Genomic DNA, 12,011 nt, shown 5'->3' with positions numbered 1-12,011 from the left:
CAGTCGCTTGCGAGGAACGCTCGGAGTCCTTACGCGCTGATCCGCGGTTGAGTGACATCCTTGATAGGGGCGAACACTTTCCCACGCCATTCATTGCTCTCGGGCTTTCATCAGCGACGTGCCTTGTCCCGCGCGTTCGCCTTTGGGCCTGGCGGGGATGCCGCCGGTACACAGCCCTCAGCGGGATGGACACGCTCGCCGACATGCGGGGAAGTATTGCTTGGCCCAGGGTCGCTGAGAACAATAGCAGCAGTTTGCTCACCATCACGTTCTTCTCCTCCTACCTTGCTTGCGGATAGCATCAAACCCATACAACGCCGAGAACATGCTTCGCTCATGCACTTGCTTGCTCGCTCGACGACGCACGCTCCTCTTGTCAGCCACGCAGGGATGGTGAGAGTGAAGTTGCAAACTACGTGATCCTCTCTCTTGCCACCCTATGGCCATGGCCTCTGCATGATCTAACTCTTTCACCCCATCTATGTAGCTTCCCCCCACTTTGAGCACGCACACCTGACCCTACGACGGCGGCCCGCTCGCTCGTCCGTCCAGACCTTCCTGCAGCACCCTCAGAGCCTTCCTCTATTTTCCCGACCCGATGATGCACCGAAATCAAGAGCCCTCACCTGCGCGTGGTTGCAATAAACGACAGGCAAGGTTCCGAAGTCGACAGACTACGATCCGAAGACCGCAGTGCACGTTCCGAGGCTTACGCGCCTTCCACAAGTATCCCTTCCAACGAGTATATAAGCAATCCTTGCGGAGAGGTACGCTGAACACTCCTTCCCCCACTCCTGCTCGACATGCTTCGCGCTTCTGTACTTGCGTCTGCGCTTTACGCGGGCTCTGCCATGGGCCAGACCTACTGGTTCAGCTTGTACGTCTTCCTCTCAACCTCCTCTGCCTTTCCTTTGACTTACCGTCCCCCGTACCAGCGGCGACTCCTACTCCCAAACCTGGTTCGACCCCACCGGCGAACTCCCCTCCACCTCCAACCCCATCGGCAACCCCGAGTACCCCGGCTGGACCGCGACGGGCGGCGAGAACTGGGTCACGTACCTCACGACAAAGTACAACACCTCCCTCGTCTTCACGTACAACTACGCGTACGGGGGCGCGACGACGGACGCGGAGCTGGTGACGCCGTACGAGGACACTGTGCTGAGCTTTGTGGACCAGGTGGGCGAGTTTGAGGAGGGGGCGGGGGCGAAGCCGGCAGAGACGCCGTGGACGAGCGAGGGCTCGTTGTTCTCGGTGTGGATTGGGGTGAATGATATCGGGAACAGCTTTTGGTTGGATGGGGATAGGGGAGAGTGAGTGGAAAGTGTTTTGCTGGCAGTGAGGGGATGCTGATGCAGAGCAGGTTCTCCGACACCTTGCTGGCCAGGGATTTCGAGATGGTCGAGAAACTCGTAAGTGTTCACTCTTTCATTTGGTGAAGGGGACACTGACAATCTGTGTAGTAGTGCGTGCCGAGGATGTCTGTCGCGTCATCCCTCTTCTGACCTTGTCCCAGCGACGCGGGGGGGCGCAACTTCCTCTTCCTCAATGTCCCAGCCATCGAGCGCTCGCCTTTGGTACGGATCCTTCCTTCTTCCTTGCGCACTCTGTTACCACGCCCATCAATACTCACCTCACCCGCTCGCAGATGCTCGCACAACCCGAAGCATCCCGCGACCAGGAAGCCTCCGTCATCGCCGTCCACAACACCAAGCTCGCCGACAAAGTCACCGACTTCGCCGCCTCGCACGATGGGGTGACAACCTGGGTGTGGGACGCGTACGCCGTGTTCACGGAGGTGCTTGATGATCTGGAGGGCTTTGGATTCAACGGGAACGCGTCGGGGTACGGGGATGGGTATTTCTGGGGCAATGATTATCATCCGGGAGGTGAGTGGGTTGGAGAGGGATTGGAAGGGAAAGAGGCTAATTTTTGGACAGAGGGCGCGAATAAGATCTTCGCGGAGAGGATTGCGGACTTGCTCGACGGGGCCATACTTTGATCAATGGTCCTATGGGTGTCTTACAAAGGTGTATATGTGGGTAATCGAGAAGGTGATTGGGTTAGGGAAGTCAGTGGACAAGATGTCCTTCTAGGCTTGTTTGCGATCGACGGGGTGGCTTGGCTTCATTGCTGCGCATTCCTTCTGTCCTCTTTAATATCTCCTCATCGTTGGCAACGGCTCTGGCTCGTTTCCTCGTTCACATTTCAGTCTCAGGGTTGCGTCGAAGGCGTCTAGTAGGCTACAACAGGTAAAGGTTGCGGCGTATGTCGGTCTCACGGAAGGGTTCCGATACGTACGGCCCACTCCTTCGAACTGTGGCTAAGCCTGTACGCGGCGCTGTACTGCGATGGGAGCTCCTTGTGCGCTGCGCGATGCAGCGCGGCTCACGGCTCCTGTAGCAGCCCAATGCCTCCTCCTCTGCGCACACTGCGGGCGCCTGTACGTCTCTGCTCGCAGTGCACAGGTATGGGTACTCTCGAGGCGCCGATCCTCGAGATCAGACGCATCGCCGGGGACAATCCGCGCTCGTGACGTCAGATCAGTGCGCGCCCTCGAGCGCCTGTGAGCGCCGAGCCCAGACATAAATCGCTCTCTCTCCGTGCGCCCACCACCAACCGCGACGATGGGCGCCTCAAACAACATTATCCTCTACCTCACGCTCTTCACCGTCCTCTCGATATGCATATCGCACCACGGCGTCTTCGCCTTCGGGGCGGGGAACATCCCCTCGTGCGTGGCGATCTGAACTTGTTTTGTGCGGAGGGAAGGCTGAAATTTGTGTCCCCCTTCGCAGATTTGCGTACCTCGAGGGCAAGGCCTTCAGGCATGGTGATATTGAAGATGTGCTGGCGAACCTGTCGAAAGTTGGAGGAGGGTTCGCGCTGAACAAGCTATTCGGCGGAGGGAAATTCCGTGGGCTGGATATCAAGCGCGTGTACTTTGGGTGAGTGGGCTTCGCTTTCTGGCCATCTTGTCTCTGACCTGAGCGCCTGTAGCAACTGGCTGCGAGACTACAGTCAAGTGCGTCCGATCGCAATCCATCTGAGTTCATGAACTAAGATCGCGCCCAGGCAGTCGACATCGCGTCGTTGCAGAAGGTCCCCCTTCAGACTATCATCAACTTGTGCATGGTCTTGGGCTTCCTGGTGAGTGCATGCATCTTCGTTTGGTCGAGTGAGACATTTGACGCTCTACAGGCTCATGGCTATGCTACAAATGAATTTGAAGTGACCGCTGAGCGTCTTGGGACATACCTTCCCGTACGCCTGCCATCTTGGGTCCCTCTTCACCGTACTCACCGCCGCGAACTCAGACCGAACACATCGACAATCCCAAAGGCTATGGTGGCAATGAAGACCCTCGCAAGTACCACCCCAGCCTCCGCCCTCCCGTAGACGTACGCATATACCCTCTCTAATCCCATCTCGCACTTACCCTCCCTTCCAGCCCCGCGAACTCGAAATCGACCCCCACACGGGCATGAAGAACTACATCGCGAACGAGAACGGGCACTGGGACACCTCCAAGGCCCTCGTCCGCCGCACCTTCCTCCGCTGCATCGACCTCGGCCGGCGCGGGCGCGGCGGCAGCAAGCCCGAGCTCTACGAGTCGTACCGCCTCCTCGGCCAGGCGCTGCACACGCTCGAGGACTTCCCCGCGCACTCGAACTTCTGCGAGCTCGCGCTGGTGTCAATGGGGCACGGCCAGGTGTTCACGCATGTGGGGGACGGGGTAAGGGTGCAGGCGCCGAATGGGAGGCATGTGGCGCCGTTGGTGACGGGGACGTTTGGGTCGAGTGATTTTATTCATTCGTTGCTGGGGGAGGCGACGGACCATCTTGTGCGTTGTCCGTGCAAGACCGATGCAAAAGTTTGCTGACGCGCATATATGCAGTCCCAAGCCTCAGTGACTGACCTCAACCACGAGATGGAGAACGCGAAGCAAAGATCGCGCGACCGCTCTGGCCCCGGAGGTGGCGGCGATACATCTACGCTCCGCGAGTTGTTCAGCTTGCTTCCCGACGGATCTGGCGGTGATCTGTCGAGAGACATGGACAGCGTCTCCGGTCTTCGTGATGTACATCTGTCTTCCTCGAGCATCGAAGGATAGATCGCTGAGCGATTCACAGGGTACCGCGAATGGCAAGCGCCCGGAAGACATGAGTCCGCAGGAGCTACACGCAGTCCTGTGGAAAGTGCTCAGCTTCCGTGACGCGGTTGCGAAGAAGATCAGCAAAACGATTGGTATGCCCTTTCATCGACGATGTCCACATTTACTGACCATCGCTTCACAGAGAAAATTCCTGGCCTTGGTCCCCTCATCGAGAAGATCATGGACGGCATCTCGGTTTTCGTCTTCACCACGCTCGAGCCGTTCCTCAAGCCCTTGCTCAAGACCTCGACGAGCGCTCTGTCTGCAGCTTCCGGCGAAGTCATCGACAATCAAGACCAGTACGAGGTCTTCAACCGCTCGAATGCTGTGGGTCATCCATGATACTTTCGTGGAATCGAGAGCTAAAGATGCGTTGCAGTCTGACCCGACGCACTCCTTCTTGAGCAAGGATCACTTCAACTTGATCCTCAATGAGCCCGCGGGTCTTATTGCGAAGACGATCGTGGTATGCCAGGCGATGCAGTTGACATGGGGCGTGGCTAATGCAGGCTCTTCGGTAGACGTACGCTGTAACACGCATCACCAACGCATGGAACGACGACTCTGTCAACCCAGGCCACGTCGTTGAGGATATTCTGCAATGCCTGTATGTCGTTATCACTTGTCATGTCAGGGTCACTCACCATGCTCTTAGCTTCCACCCCGACTGGCACAACCGGCAATCACAGATCCAGGTTGAGATGATGCAGACCATGCACAACTGGTTCTCTCAGATGCGCCAGGATCGTCAGCAGACCGTCCTACAGCGCCTAACCAAGCAGGCCGTTCGCGACCACAAGAACATCCGCTTGCAGGGCGAGGGCGGGCAGCCCGAGGCCGTCGGCTCGTACGCCTACAACGAGGGCCATGCCGCACAGAACGCGCTTCTTGGCTACGCACAGGGCATCCCGGGCGTCTCGCAGGCCTCTGGCTTCATCAATCAGGTCCAGGGCGCTTTTAAGCCCAGCGGGCCCGGCAGGGATGCTCCGGGCGAGGCGAGCGCGTACTACGGTGGCGGGTCGTCTTCGTCGCCGAGCTACGCGCCTCCGAGTGCGCCACCACCAAACACAAGCAGCTACCCGGGAGGAGGTGGGAGCAGCTACACACCACCGAGTGGACCTCCGCCAGGTAGCGGTGGCTCGTCGTTCCCGAGCGCGCCAGCGCATGCTGGGTACACACCCGCGTACGGCTCGCCCGCACCACCATCCGACGGCCCTGGCTTCCCGGGTTACTCTGGCGCACCAAGCTCAGGGTATCCAGGCGGTCCAGGAGGCTCGAGCTATCCCGGTGGTCCCGGATTTCCCGGAGGACCAGGGTCGAGTTATCCTGGAGGTCCCGGTGGTTATGGCGGGTCACCACCGTCTATGGGTTTCCCGGGAGGACCTCCTGGAGGACCCGGCTTCCCTGGTGGTCCACCGCCACCAGGCGGTTTTGGAGGTCCTCCGCCTGGAGGCCCAGGATTCCCCGGAGGACCGCCGGGGGGTCCAGGTTTCCCTGGCGCAAACCCGTACGGCGGAGGCTCTTCGTACCCTGGCGCGCCGCACCATCACCATGGCGGACAGAGCGGGTATCCTGGATCGGGCTGGTAAAAGCAAGGTGCAAGCCGCACAATAGCGGGAGAAGTGTATTACGAACAGCGCAAGACGATGTGTAGCTTAGTTATTCCATCCAATGTATGTATGGCCGCCGGGCCGTCATCTATGTATCTATGTGTAGCAGAAGGGAAAGAGAAAGGAGAGGCGAGAAAGAGAGTCAGGGTGGCCAGCCAATGAAGAAAGGAGGGCAGACAAGAAGTTCGCCTACGAGCTGGAGTTCGCATCCATGTCCTCGGCGTCCTTCTTCGCCTCTGCTTCCGCATCCTCGTCCATGTCGATGTCGAGCTCGTCGAGAGAGTAGGGCAGTGGTACTTCTCTCGTGACGCGGTATTGATCCTGTAGAGACGTTGGCCCATATTGCCGAATTCGCTCGAGGCTCACGCACCATGTTACCCAAGTGCTCGTTCTCCAAACGATCTGTAGAAGTAAGTAAGCGACGGGACGCGACGAGGCCGGATACCCTCACAGAAGTTCCACACCCATCGCCTTGTCATCTCGAGCATGCCGACGATGAAGGCGCGAAGCAAGAAGCTGGGGCCTTTTTCGGGGATATATATGACCCATGCAAAGCGAATGAGAGCATTGTACGCCTGTACCAATCAGTAAGCCGCTGGGGAGCCTCTGGAAGACACTGCACGCACGATAGCAAGATAGTAGAGCTGGGGTGGATAATGTCAGTAAGCGCGGAGCTGCACAAGGAATGATAAACTTACTGGTATATGATTAGTATAGAGCACCTCGTCGCGAAGGAGGAAGTATTTGGCGCGAGTTTTGAGCATCGACCAGTCCATTAGGAAGTCCTACATGATGTCAGCCACGTTCAGTAAGAACCCAAAGAGAAATCTTACCCATGTGCAAGCATAAGTTGAGTACAGGATAGCGGTAACAATGTAAAGAGCGTAGAAAGGTCCGTCATAGGAGGCTGGGTATAAGAATCAGTTACAACACTCGCAGTCGGTCACCAATTACACACTCCTATGCCTCCAGAGGAAGTAGAAGAGGTACATGACGATGCCCGTCCCATACTTGCCACCCTGTAAGAACGTGAGCAGTTGCGCACGCAGCAAGAGCACGGACAAGACGCACGTTGACAAGATGGGTAACGAGCCGCGAGTCATAATAACGCTTGATCGATTGTACGACACGGATGGTGAGCGGCAATGTTCCAACGACGAACATGACCGGCCAGTTCTTGGTCGACGTCGTGCACTGTCGCCAGTCATCAAAGCCGACGGTGTAGGTGCAGGGGATGAAGTAGAGGTTGGACAAGGTGAAGACGAGGCTACAGAATTGATCGCTAGGCGGGAGGTTAGCTTTGCGAAGGAAGCTATTGGGAGCACCACTTACCCCATCCAGAAATCAGCGAACTAACCGAGTATTATATGTGGTCAGAATTTGAGGCAACGAGACCATGAAAAGGTGCTTACCTCGACGCGCCTCGTCCCCGACATGAACTGCCTCATGAGGTTCCGAAGCAGCCAATACCGCGAAGACTTCGCATTGACCGGAAGAGGGTCGAATATCGTGGCAGCCGTCAGCGCCAGCCACACCAAAGGCCAGATATGCGGATTGCCGATGCGCGCGAAGGTCAGCCAGAACGCCCAACATAGTGTCGCGAGCAGGAAGGTGGGTGTCTGGGTGACGATGTCAGACGAGGCGCGAAAGGTCTATTAATTGGCGAATCATACCTCAAAATACGCTCGATGGTCCAGCCGTGTGCGCATGTCCAGCTCTGCGAAGGTTTCGTTAGCATATGTATGCAGAGGAGGGCAAAGAGGCGATGTACCGAAGATGAAGACATAGTTGATGCGCGTACGGGCCCACACAAGCATGTTGAGACCGATGAGCATGGAGAGGAGCACAGGAACGAGCATGATTGCGTAAATATACAACAGCGCTTCCCAGCCCTGCACGCTGTGCCGAACTTCCGGTTGAAAGCCTAGGGCAAGATAAGCGACTCGCAGCTCACGTTTGGCTAGCGAACGTACTGTCATAGATCCCTGCGACAAGCGCCGGTAGCGCCAGCCCGATTGCCATTCCGGAGCGAAACGTGCTGAAGTGATGGCTGTTTTGCGATGTGCCAACGCGCAAGCGCGCCATGGCACGCTTCTTATCGCCGTGAACTATTAGAAATTTCGGTCAGTCCGAACGGGAAATCCCAGAGATTTTGTGGCAATTACCGAAGCGCGTCGCGTACAGGTCCTCCATCTCGGTCATCATCTGGCGTACCCGCACGTCGGAGGCGAAGGCGCTCGTCTCGACCTTCTCGCGCATGTAGAGGTCAATGCAAGGTATCTGTAAGGCGAGTCAAAATGAGACAGGTCAATGGCGGCACAGCGACAAGGATGGCGCACCCGAGTGACCTTCTCGAATTTCTTGAGTGCCTTTCTGAACCCTGTGACATTCAAGATCTACCCAAGCATCAGCAGATGAACAGAGTGAACAATGACGCTCTTACACGGTAGTTGTGCAGCATCTGTAGAGCCCTATAGTGCTCCAATACCGCCTTCTTCAGCCGCTTCTTCGCGTGCTGGTATTCGTCGGGGTCGAGCATGACTCGCCTCCTCGGCGGTGGCGTCGACGACCGCTCGACCGGCGTCGCAGGCGGGCTAGGCGGTAGACGGTCCTCAATGTCTTCTTCCGAATCCGGCGTCTCGCCGTTGGGGTAGTGCTCGCGGCTAGAGTCGAAGACGCCGCCACGATTCGATTCGAGGCCGCCGCGGACCGAGTCGAAGAAGCCGCCACCGCTCTTCGTCGTCGTCTTGGTGAGCGTCTTCTCTATCGGCGCACTGTCGACGGCTGGGAGCTTGGCTTTTGGCTTTGGGGCGCGGAGGCGGAGTTTGATGTCGGGCTTGATGGGGAAGGGGACGCCCCATGCGCGTCCGTCGCGTGAGTGAACAGCCTGTGGGTGATTATAAGGCGAAACGCTCAGGCGAGGAGAGACTATGCATACGTAGAAGAGTTTGCGATGATCATTCAACTCGTTCAGTTGTTCCCGCAGCAGAACCGTGCGCTCCTGCATCTCCTTCTCACGATCAAGATAGAACGACTCCACCTTCTCCAGCTCAGCGTCCAGCAACTTGAAGAAGTTCAACTCGATAGGCGAGAGCAGCGGCAGCAGCTCGCTATAGGTCGCTGGCGCCGTGAAAGGCTGCGGCGTGCGATGGTGATGCCCTATGTAAGTGATAAGGTAGTTGCCACGATTTCCTTCCCCTGCCACCCGGCGACGTACCGTGGATAATCGTGTTGCGGCGCTGCGTACTCGGACGAGACTTGCGGCTCGTCATCGACATCCGCCTCGAAAAGTCTCGCGGGCGCGAAGAGGCCGAGTGGATGACCCGATAGCTACGCGACGACGGGAGCGAGGGCTCCCCGTCGCCTGAGTGGAAGGACTTGCGCCCCTCGTCGATCCGTGTGCCCTCGGGAGATGATTCTGCGGCATCCTGAAGGAGCTCAGGTGAAAGGCCCATTGAAAGCCTGCTTTCATCGTTCGCCAGCGCAGAGGGCGAGTCGGACCGTGCGCCCGCCAGGTCCGCTTGCGAACTGAGAATGAGCTGCTCGGGCGAGATCTGCCCTTCCTCTGCTCGTCGAACAGCAGCTATGCGCTTCTTCAGCGCGCGGTAGTTACTTCAGACGAAGGCTTGGTTAGGCTCCACTTCAAGATATGATAACCAAACTCCTTACATGTATGCTTTTTTCCATTCAGGCGTCTGCGCATGTTAACTGAGTAAGCTATCACAGTGGCTTTCGACCGTATACATACCTGCGTTTCCTCGAGATATCTAAGTCAACATGCCAAGAGAAAACGTGAGTCCCCTGCTGCGTATCATCATCAAGAAGTGGCCGAGCCTACTAACCGTGCAAATTTCATGGCTGCCCTGCGTCGCTAAGCGAGCTTCTGGTCGTTACTGCGTCGTTATTAGATGGAGCGAGAAGGAGATGCACGCTGCGCGCCAAGCTATCTCTGGTGAACGTGCAGGCGGCGAGTCGTGACGAAAGGAGAGAAAGGCGTGGGAAAGTCATGGACTTCACCGAACAGGTCATGTGCCCAAGGGGGAAAGCTGGCGGGTGGCAGGAAAATCTTAGGGGCGATGCTGGCTAATCATTTCAGCAGTGCGAGCTAGAGTATAGTAAGATGCAGCTTGTGTAACGTAGGAGAGGGTTCCTAGGGACATGATGGGAGCACTGACCAGAGATTGGCCATGCCAGTGCAAGGCTACAAGGCGAGATGGCCGAGCGGTCTAAGGCGCCAGACTAAGGACCAGTCAGTAATTACTGACGCATCTGATTCGGTCACTGAATGATCTGGTCTTTCGGGGCGTGGGTTCGAATCCCACTCTCGTCACACTTTTACTTTTTTTGCCTCTTACCTTCATGTTGACCTGTAATTCAAAGCACTCGAAGGCGTTCCCATGCCCATCCCTCAATGAAGGCTCCCGAAGTGCTCAACCGTGACATATCTTTCCAGGGTCACAGACTTGGCAGCGACCCGGAAGCCTGGGCCGGACGACCGCAGTGGAATGACGTCGCTATGCGCGGTTGCCTGCGCGCCACCGCAGCGAACCCCTTTGCATCTCACCACCCACAAACCCGCTATTGACTACCGTGATACCTCACCATGTCAGTGCTATCTTCTGCCTACCGCCGCCTTTCCCAGGAGAGGCCCAAGGAGAACAAAACGCCGAAAGAGAACGGAACGCCAAAGGAGAACGGCAGCGCGTCACCGCCAGAAGCGACGCGCCTCGGCATCGCGAACGTCGCGAACATCTTCGTGCGCATGAAGCGGGTGCGCGCGAAGGCCGCAATTACGGCGGGGACGAGCACGCCCTGCGGGACGCTCTGTAAGAGCGGGGAGCAGCCTTTGTCCCATCCGGGGTTGGTGGAGGCGATGGTGACCCCGAGGCGCGAGCCGCTGGACACGCGGCAGACGTATGTGTGCAGTGGGGGTGTAAATACGCCCGTCCTGCTGCGTGCGGCGCGGTGCAAACTGCTAGACGATGTCAGGGAGCTGGGGGCGAACGCCCTGGTAGACGAAAAGTGAGTGGCGCGGGGCTATGTGTGGGGAACCAAGTACTGATGATGGTTTTTAGGTGGTCTGGTTAGTATTCCGTTGAGCGAGCGACGGACCCTTTGCTTACCCTGACTGCCAGTTGACGTCCACGAGCCCAAGACGAAATCACAAGGAACGTACAAAGTCCACGTACGTCTTGCAAGGAACGCATGTCTTACAGTCATCTCACTCCGCTATCCACAGGTTACTTACCACGCCGACGCCGTTCGTTCGAATGCGCACGATCCTGGCAGGCCCGTCGCTCTCGAGAAGGCGAAGAGCATTCCTGGCCTCATGACTATCGTCCGGCGCGAGTCTGCCTTGCCGTGTTAGGTCGGCTATCCAGCATCTACCCATGAGGTTCGTCGTCCGTCTACATGCGCGTATCAGAAATGTGGATTCACGTATGTAGACGTATTGTCGCACTGCATACCCACCATCCTCATGATTCATTGCCCTCGCATCACTAGTAGACTATCGCATTTCCATTATTTCTTGGTGCGCAGACCAGCACTTCGTACGCTGGCGTAGATATAAAGGGACTTTCGACACCTGTACATACTTCTCATAGGATTTACATGTCCTACAAAACCTTGGCCGCCAGAATTCCAATTTCCAGCTGTTCTTCCAAACTCAGGAGGGCTTGAACTAAGCTTGAAGAGGCAAAAATGTGACGAGAGTGGGATTCGAACCCACGCTCCGAAGAACTAGATTACATAAGCGCATTACCGCCTGATTCTATCTCGCCTTAACAGAGTTGGGTCAAATAGCAACCAGGAGGGCGCACCCTACGCACCCACGTGACCGCCCCTGTGTTGATGGCGCGTCGCGACCTCATGCGCGCCGTCTCGTCCGCGTTTTCCATGTCCTCATCCCCCAAAAACAATGTCGTCGGAACACTTGTTGTCGTGGTCCTCGAGGCCGTACGTGGTTGTACTTCCTCCCTGGAGTAGCTGATAGATCATGAACACAGATGCACCTCACGAACAAGAAAGCTATTGGCAAGCAAACCCCCTACTGCGTCGTGAGCTTCAACGGCGAGAAGCAGCGCACTCGAGCTATCAACCGCGCTGGGCAACGCGCGCACTGGGATCAAGAGCTCCGCTTCACCCTCTACGAGTCCGAAGGCTCGAGCAGCCTCGGCCCCCAATCCTCAGACACCCCACCCGAACTCCCACCCAAGCAAGAGGACGGCCCGCCGAAAATCAAG

At 57.2% G+C, this 12,011-nt stretch overlaps 6 protein-coding genes and 2 non-coding genes across 8 annotated transcripts; 4 read left to right on the top strand and 4 right to left on the bottom strand.

Annotated features, from left to right (window-relative positions):
- Positions 1-774: 774 nt before the first annotated feature.
- Positions 775-2,178, top strand: SCHCODRAFT_02640978 (uncharacterized protein). The gene is made up of 6 exons (XM_003027803.2): positions 775-877; positions 936-1,313; positions 1,364-1,435; positions 1,517-1,577; positions 1,649-1,889; positions 1,941-2,178. The coding sequence occupies exons 1-6, from the start codon at positions 852-854 to the stop codon at positions 2,000-2,002; spliced, it is 840 nt and encodes a 279-aa protein (XP_003027849.2). The 5' UTR covers positions 775-851; the 3' UTR covers positions 2,003-2,178.
- A 449-nt stretch (positions 2,179-2,627) lies between these two features.
- SCHCODRAFT_02516634 (Het-C-domain-containing protein) lies at positions 2,628-5,745 on the top strand (the record flags this gene model as incomplete). Its single annotated transcript, XM_003027802.2, has 13 exons — positions 2,628-2,734; positions 2,799-2,948; positions 3,001-3,025; positions 3,076-3,150; positions 3,202-3,264; positions 3,318-3,401; positions 3,452-3,844; positions 3,899-4,081; positions 4,134-4,248; positions 4,299-4,483; positions 4,536-4,622; positions 4,678-4,763; positions 4,812-5,745. 13 exons carry the CDS (start codon positions 2,628-2,630, stop codon positions 5,743-5,745), a joined length of 2,487 nt encoding a protein of 828 aa, XP_003027848.1.
- A 210-nt stretch (positions 5,746-5,955) lies between these two features.
- SCHCODRAFT_02516936 (EXS-domain-containing protein) lies at positions 5,956-7,214 on the bottom strand (the record flags this gene model as incomplete). The annotated part of the gene is made up of 10 exons (XM_050343366.1): positions 5,956-6,087; positions 6,137-6,168; positions 6,218-6,341; positions 6,393-6,410; positions 6,465-6,551; positions 6,600-6,673; positions 6,725-6,785; positions 6,838-7,048; positions 7,099-7,118; positions 7,179-7,214. The coding sequence occupies 10 exons, from the start codon at positions 7,212-7,214 to the stop codon at positions 5,956-5,958; spliced, it is 795 nt and encodes a 264-aa protein (XP_050197982.1).
- Positions 7,215-7,716: 502 nt separating this feature from the next.
- SCHCODRAFT_02516140 (uncharacterized protein) lies at positions 7,717-8,025 on the bottom strand (the record flags this gene model as incomplete). Its single annotated transcript, XM_050343346.1, has 2 exons — positions 7,717-7,874; positions 7,932-8,025. 2 exons carry the CDS (start codon positions 8,023-8,025, stop codon positions 7,717-7,719), a joined length of 252 nt encoding a protein of 83 aa, XP_050197981.1.
- Positions 8,026-8,173: 148 nt separating this feature from the next.
- SCHCODRAFT_02672345 (uncharacterized protein) lies at positions 8,174-9,926 on the bottom strand (the record flags this gene model as incomplete). Its single annotated transcript, XM_050346643.1, has 5 exons — positions 8,174-8,653; positions 8,705-8,925; positions 8,984-9,378; positions 9,436-9,461; positions 9,903-9,926. The coding sequence occupies 5 exons, from the start codon at positions 9,924-9,926 to the stop codon at positions 8,174-8,176; spliced, it is 1,146 nt and encodes a 381-aa protein (XP_050197980.1).
- A 47-nt stretch (positions 9,927-9,973) lies between these two features.
- SCHCODRAFT_t238 lies at positions 9,974-10,096 on the top strand. Its single transcript has one exon. It is a non-coding gene; the product is annotated as a tRNA-Leu (tRNA).
- Positions 10,097-10,122: 26 nt separating this feature from the next.
- Positions 10,123-11,433, top strand: SCHCODRAFT_02640970 (uncharacterized protein). The gene is made up of 4 exons (XM_003027801.2): positions 10,123-10,788; positions 10,842-10,849; positions 10,902-10,951; positions 11,006-11,433. The coding sequence occupies exons 1-4, from the start codon at positions 10,370-10,372 to the stop codon at positions 11,132-11,134; spliced, it is 606 nt and encodes a 201-aa protein (XP_003027847.1). The 5' UTR covers positions 10,123-10,369; the 3' UTR covers positions 11,135-11,433.
- A 39-nt stretch (positions 11,434-11,472) lies between these two features.
- SCHCODRAFT_t235 lies at positions 11,473-11,549 on the bottom strand. The gene has a single exon. It is a non-coding gene; the product is annotated as a tRNA-OTHER (tRNA).
- Between the last annotated feature and the right edge of the window lie 462 nt (positions 11,550-12,011).

The sequence above is a fragment of the Schizophyllum commune genome (genome assembly GCF_000143185.2).
Source record: "Schizophyllum commune H4-8 unplaced genomic scaffold SCHCOscaffold_12, whole genome shotgun sequence".
In the NCBI taxonomy this organism is placed as follows: Eukaryota; Fungi; Basidiomycota; class Agaricomycetes; order Agaricales; family Schizophyllaceae; genus Schizophyllum; species Schizophyllum commune.
The sequence above is the reverse complement of the archived record's forward strand: the minus strand, read 5'-3'. Positions and strand labels throughout refer to the sequence as shown.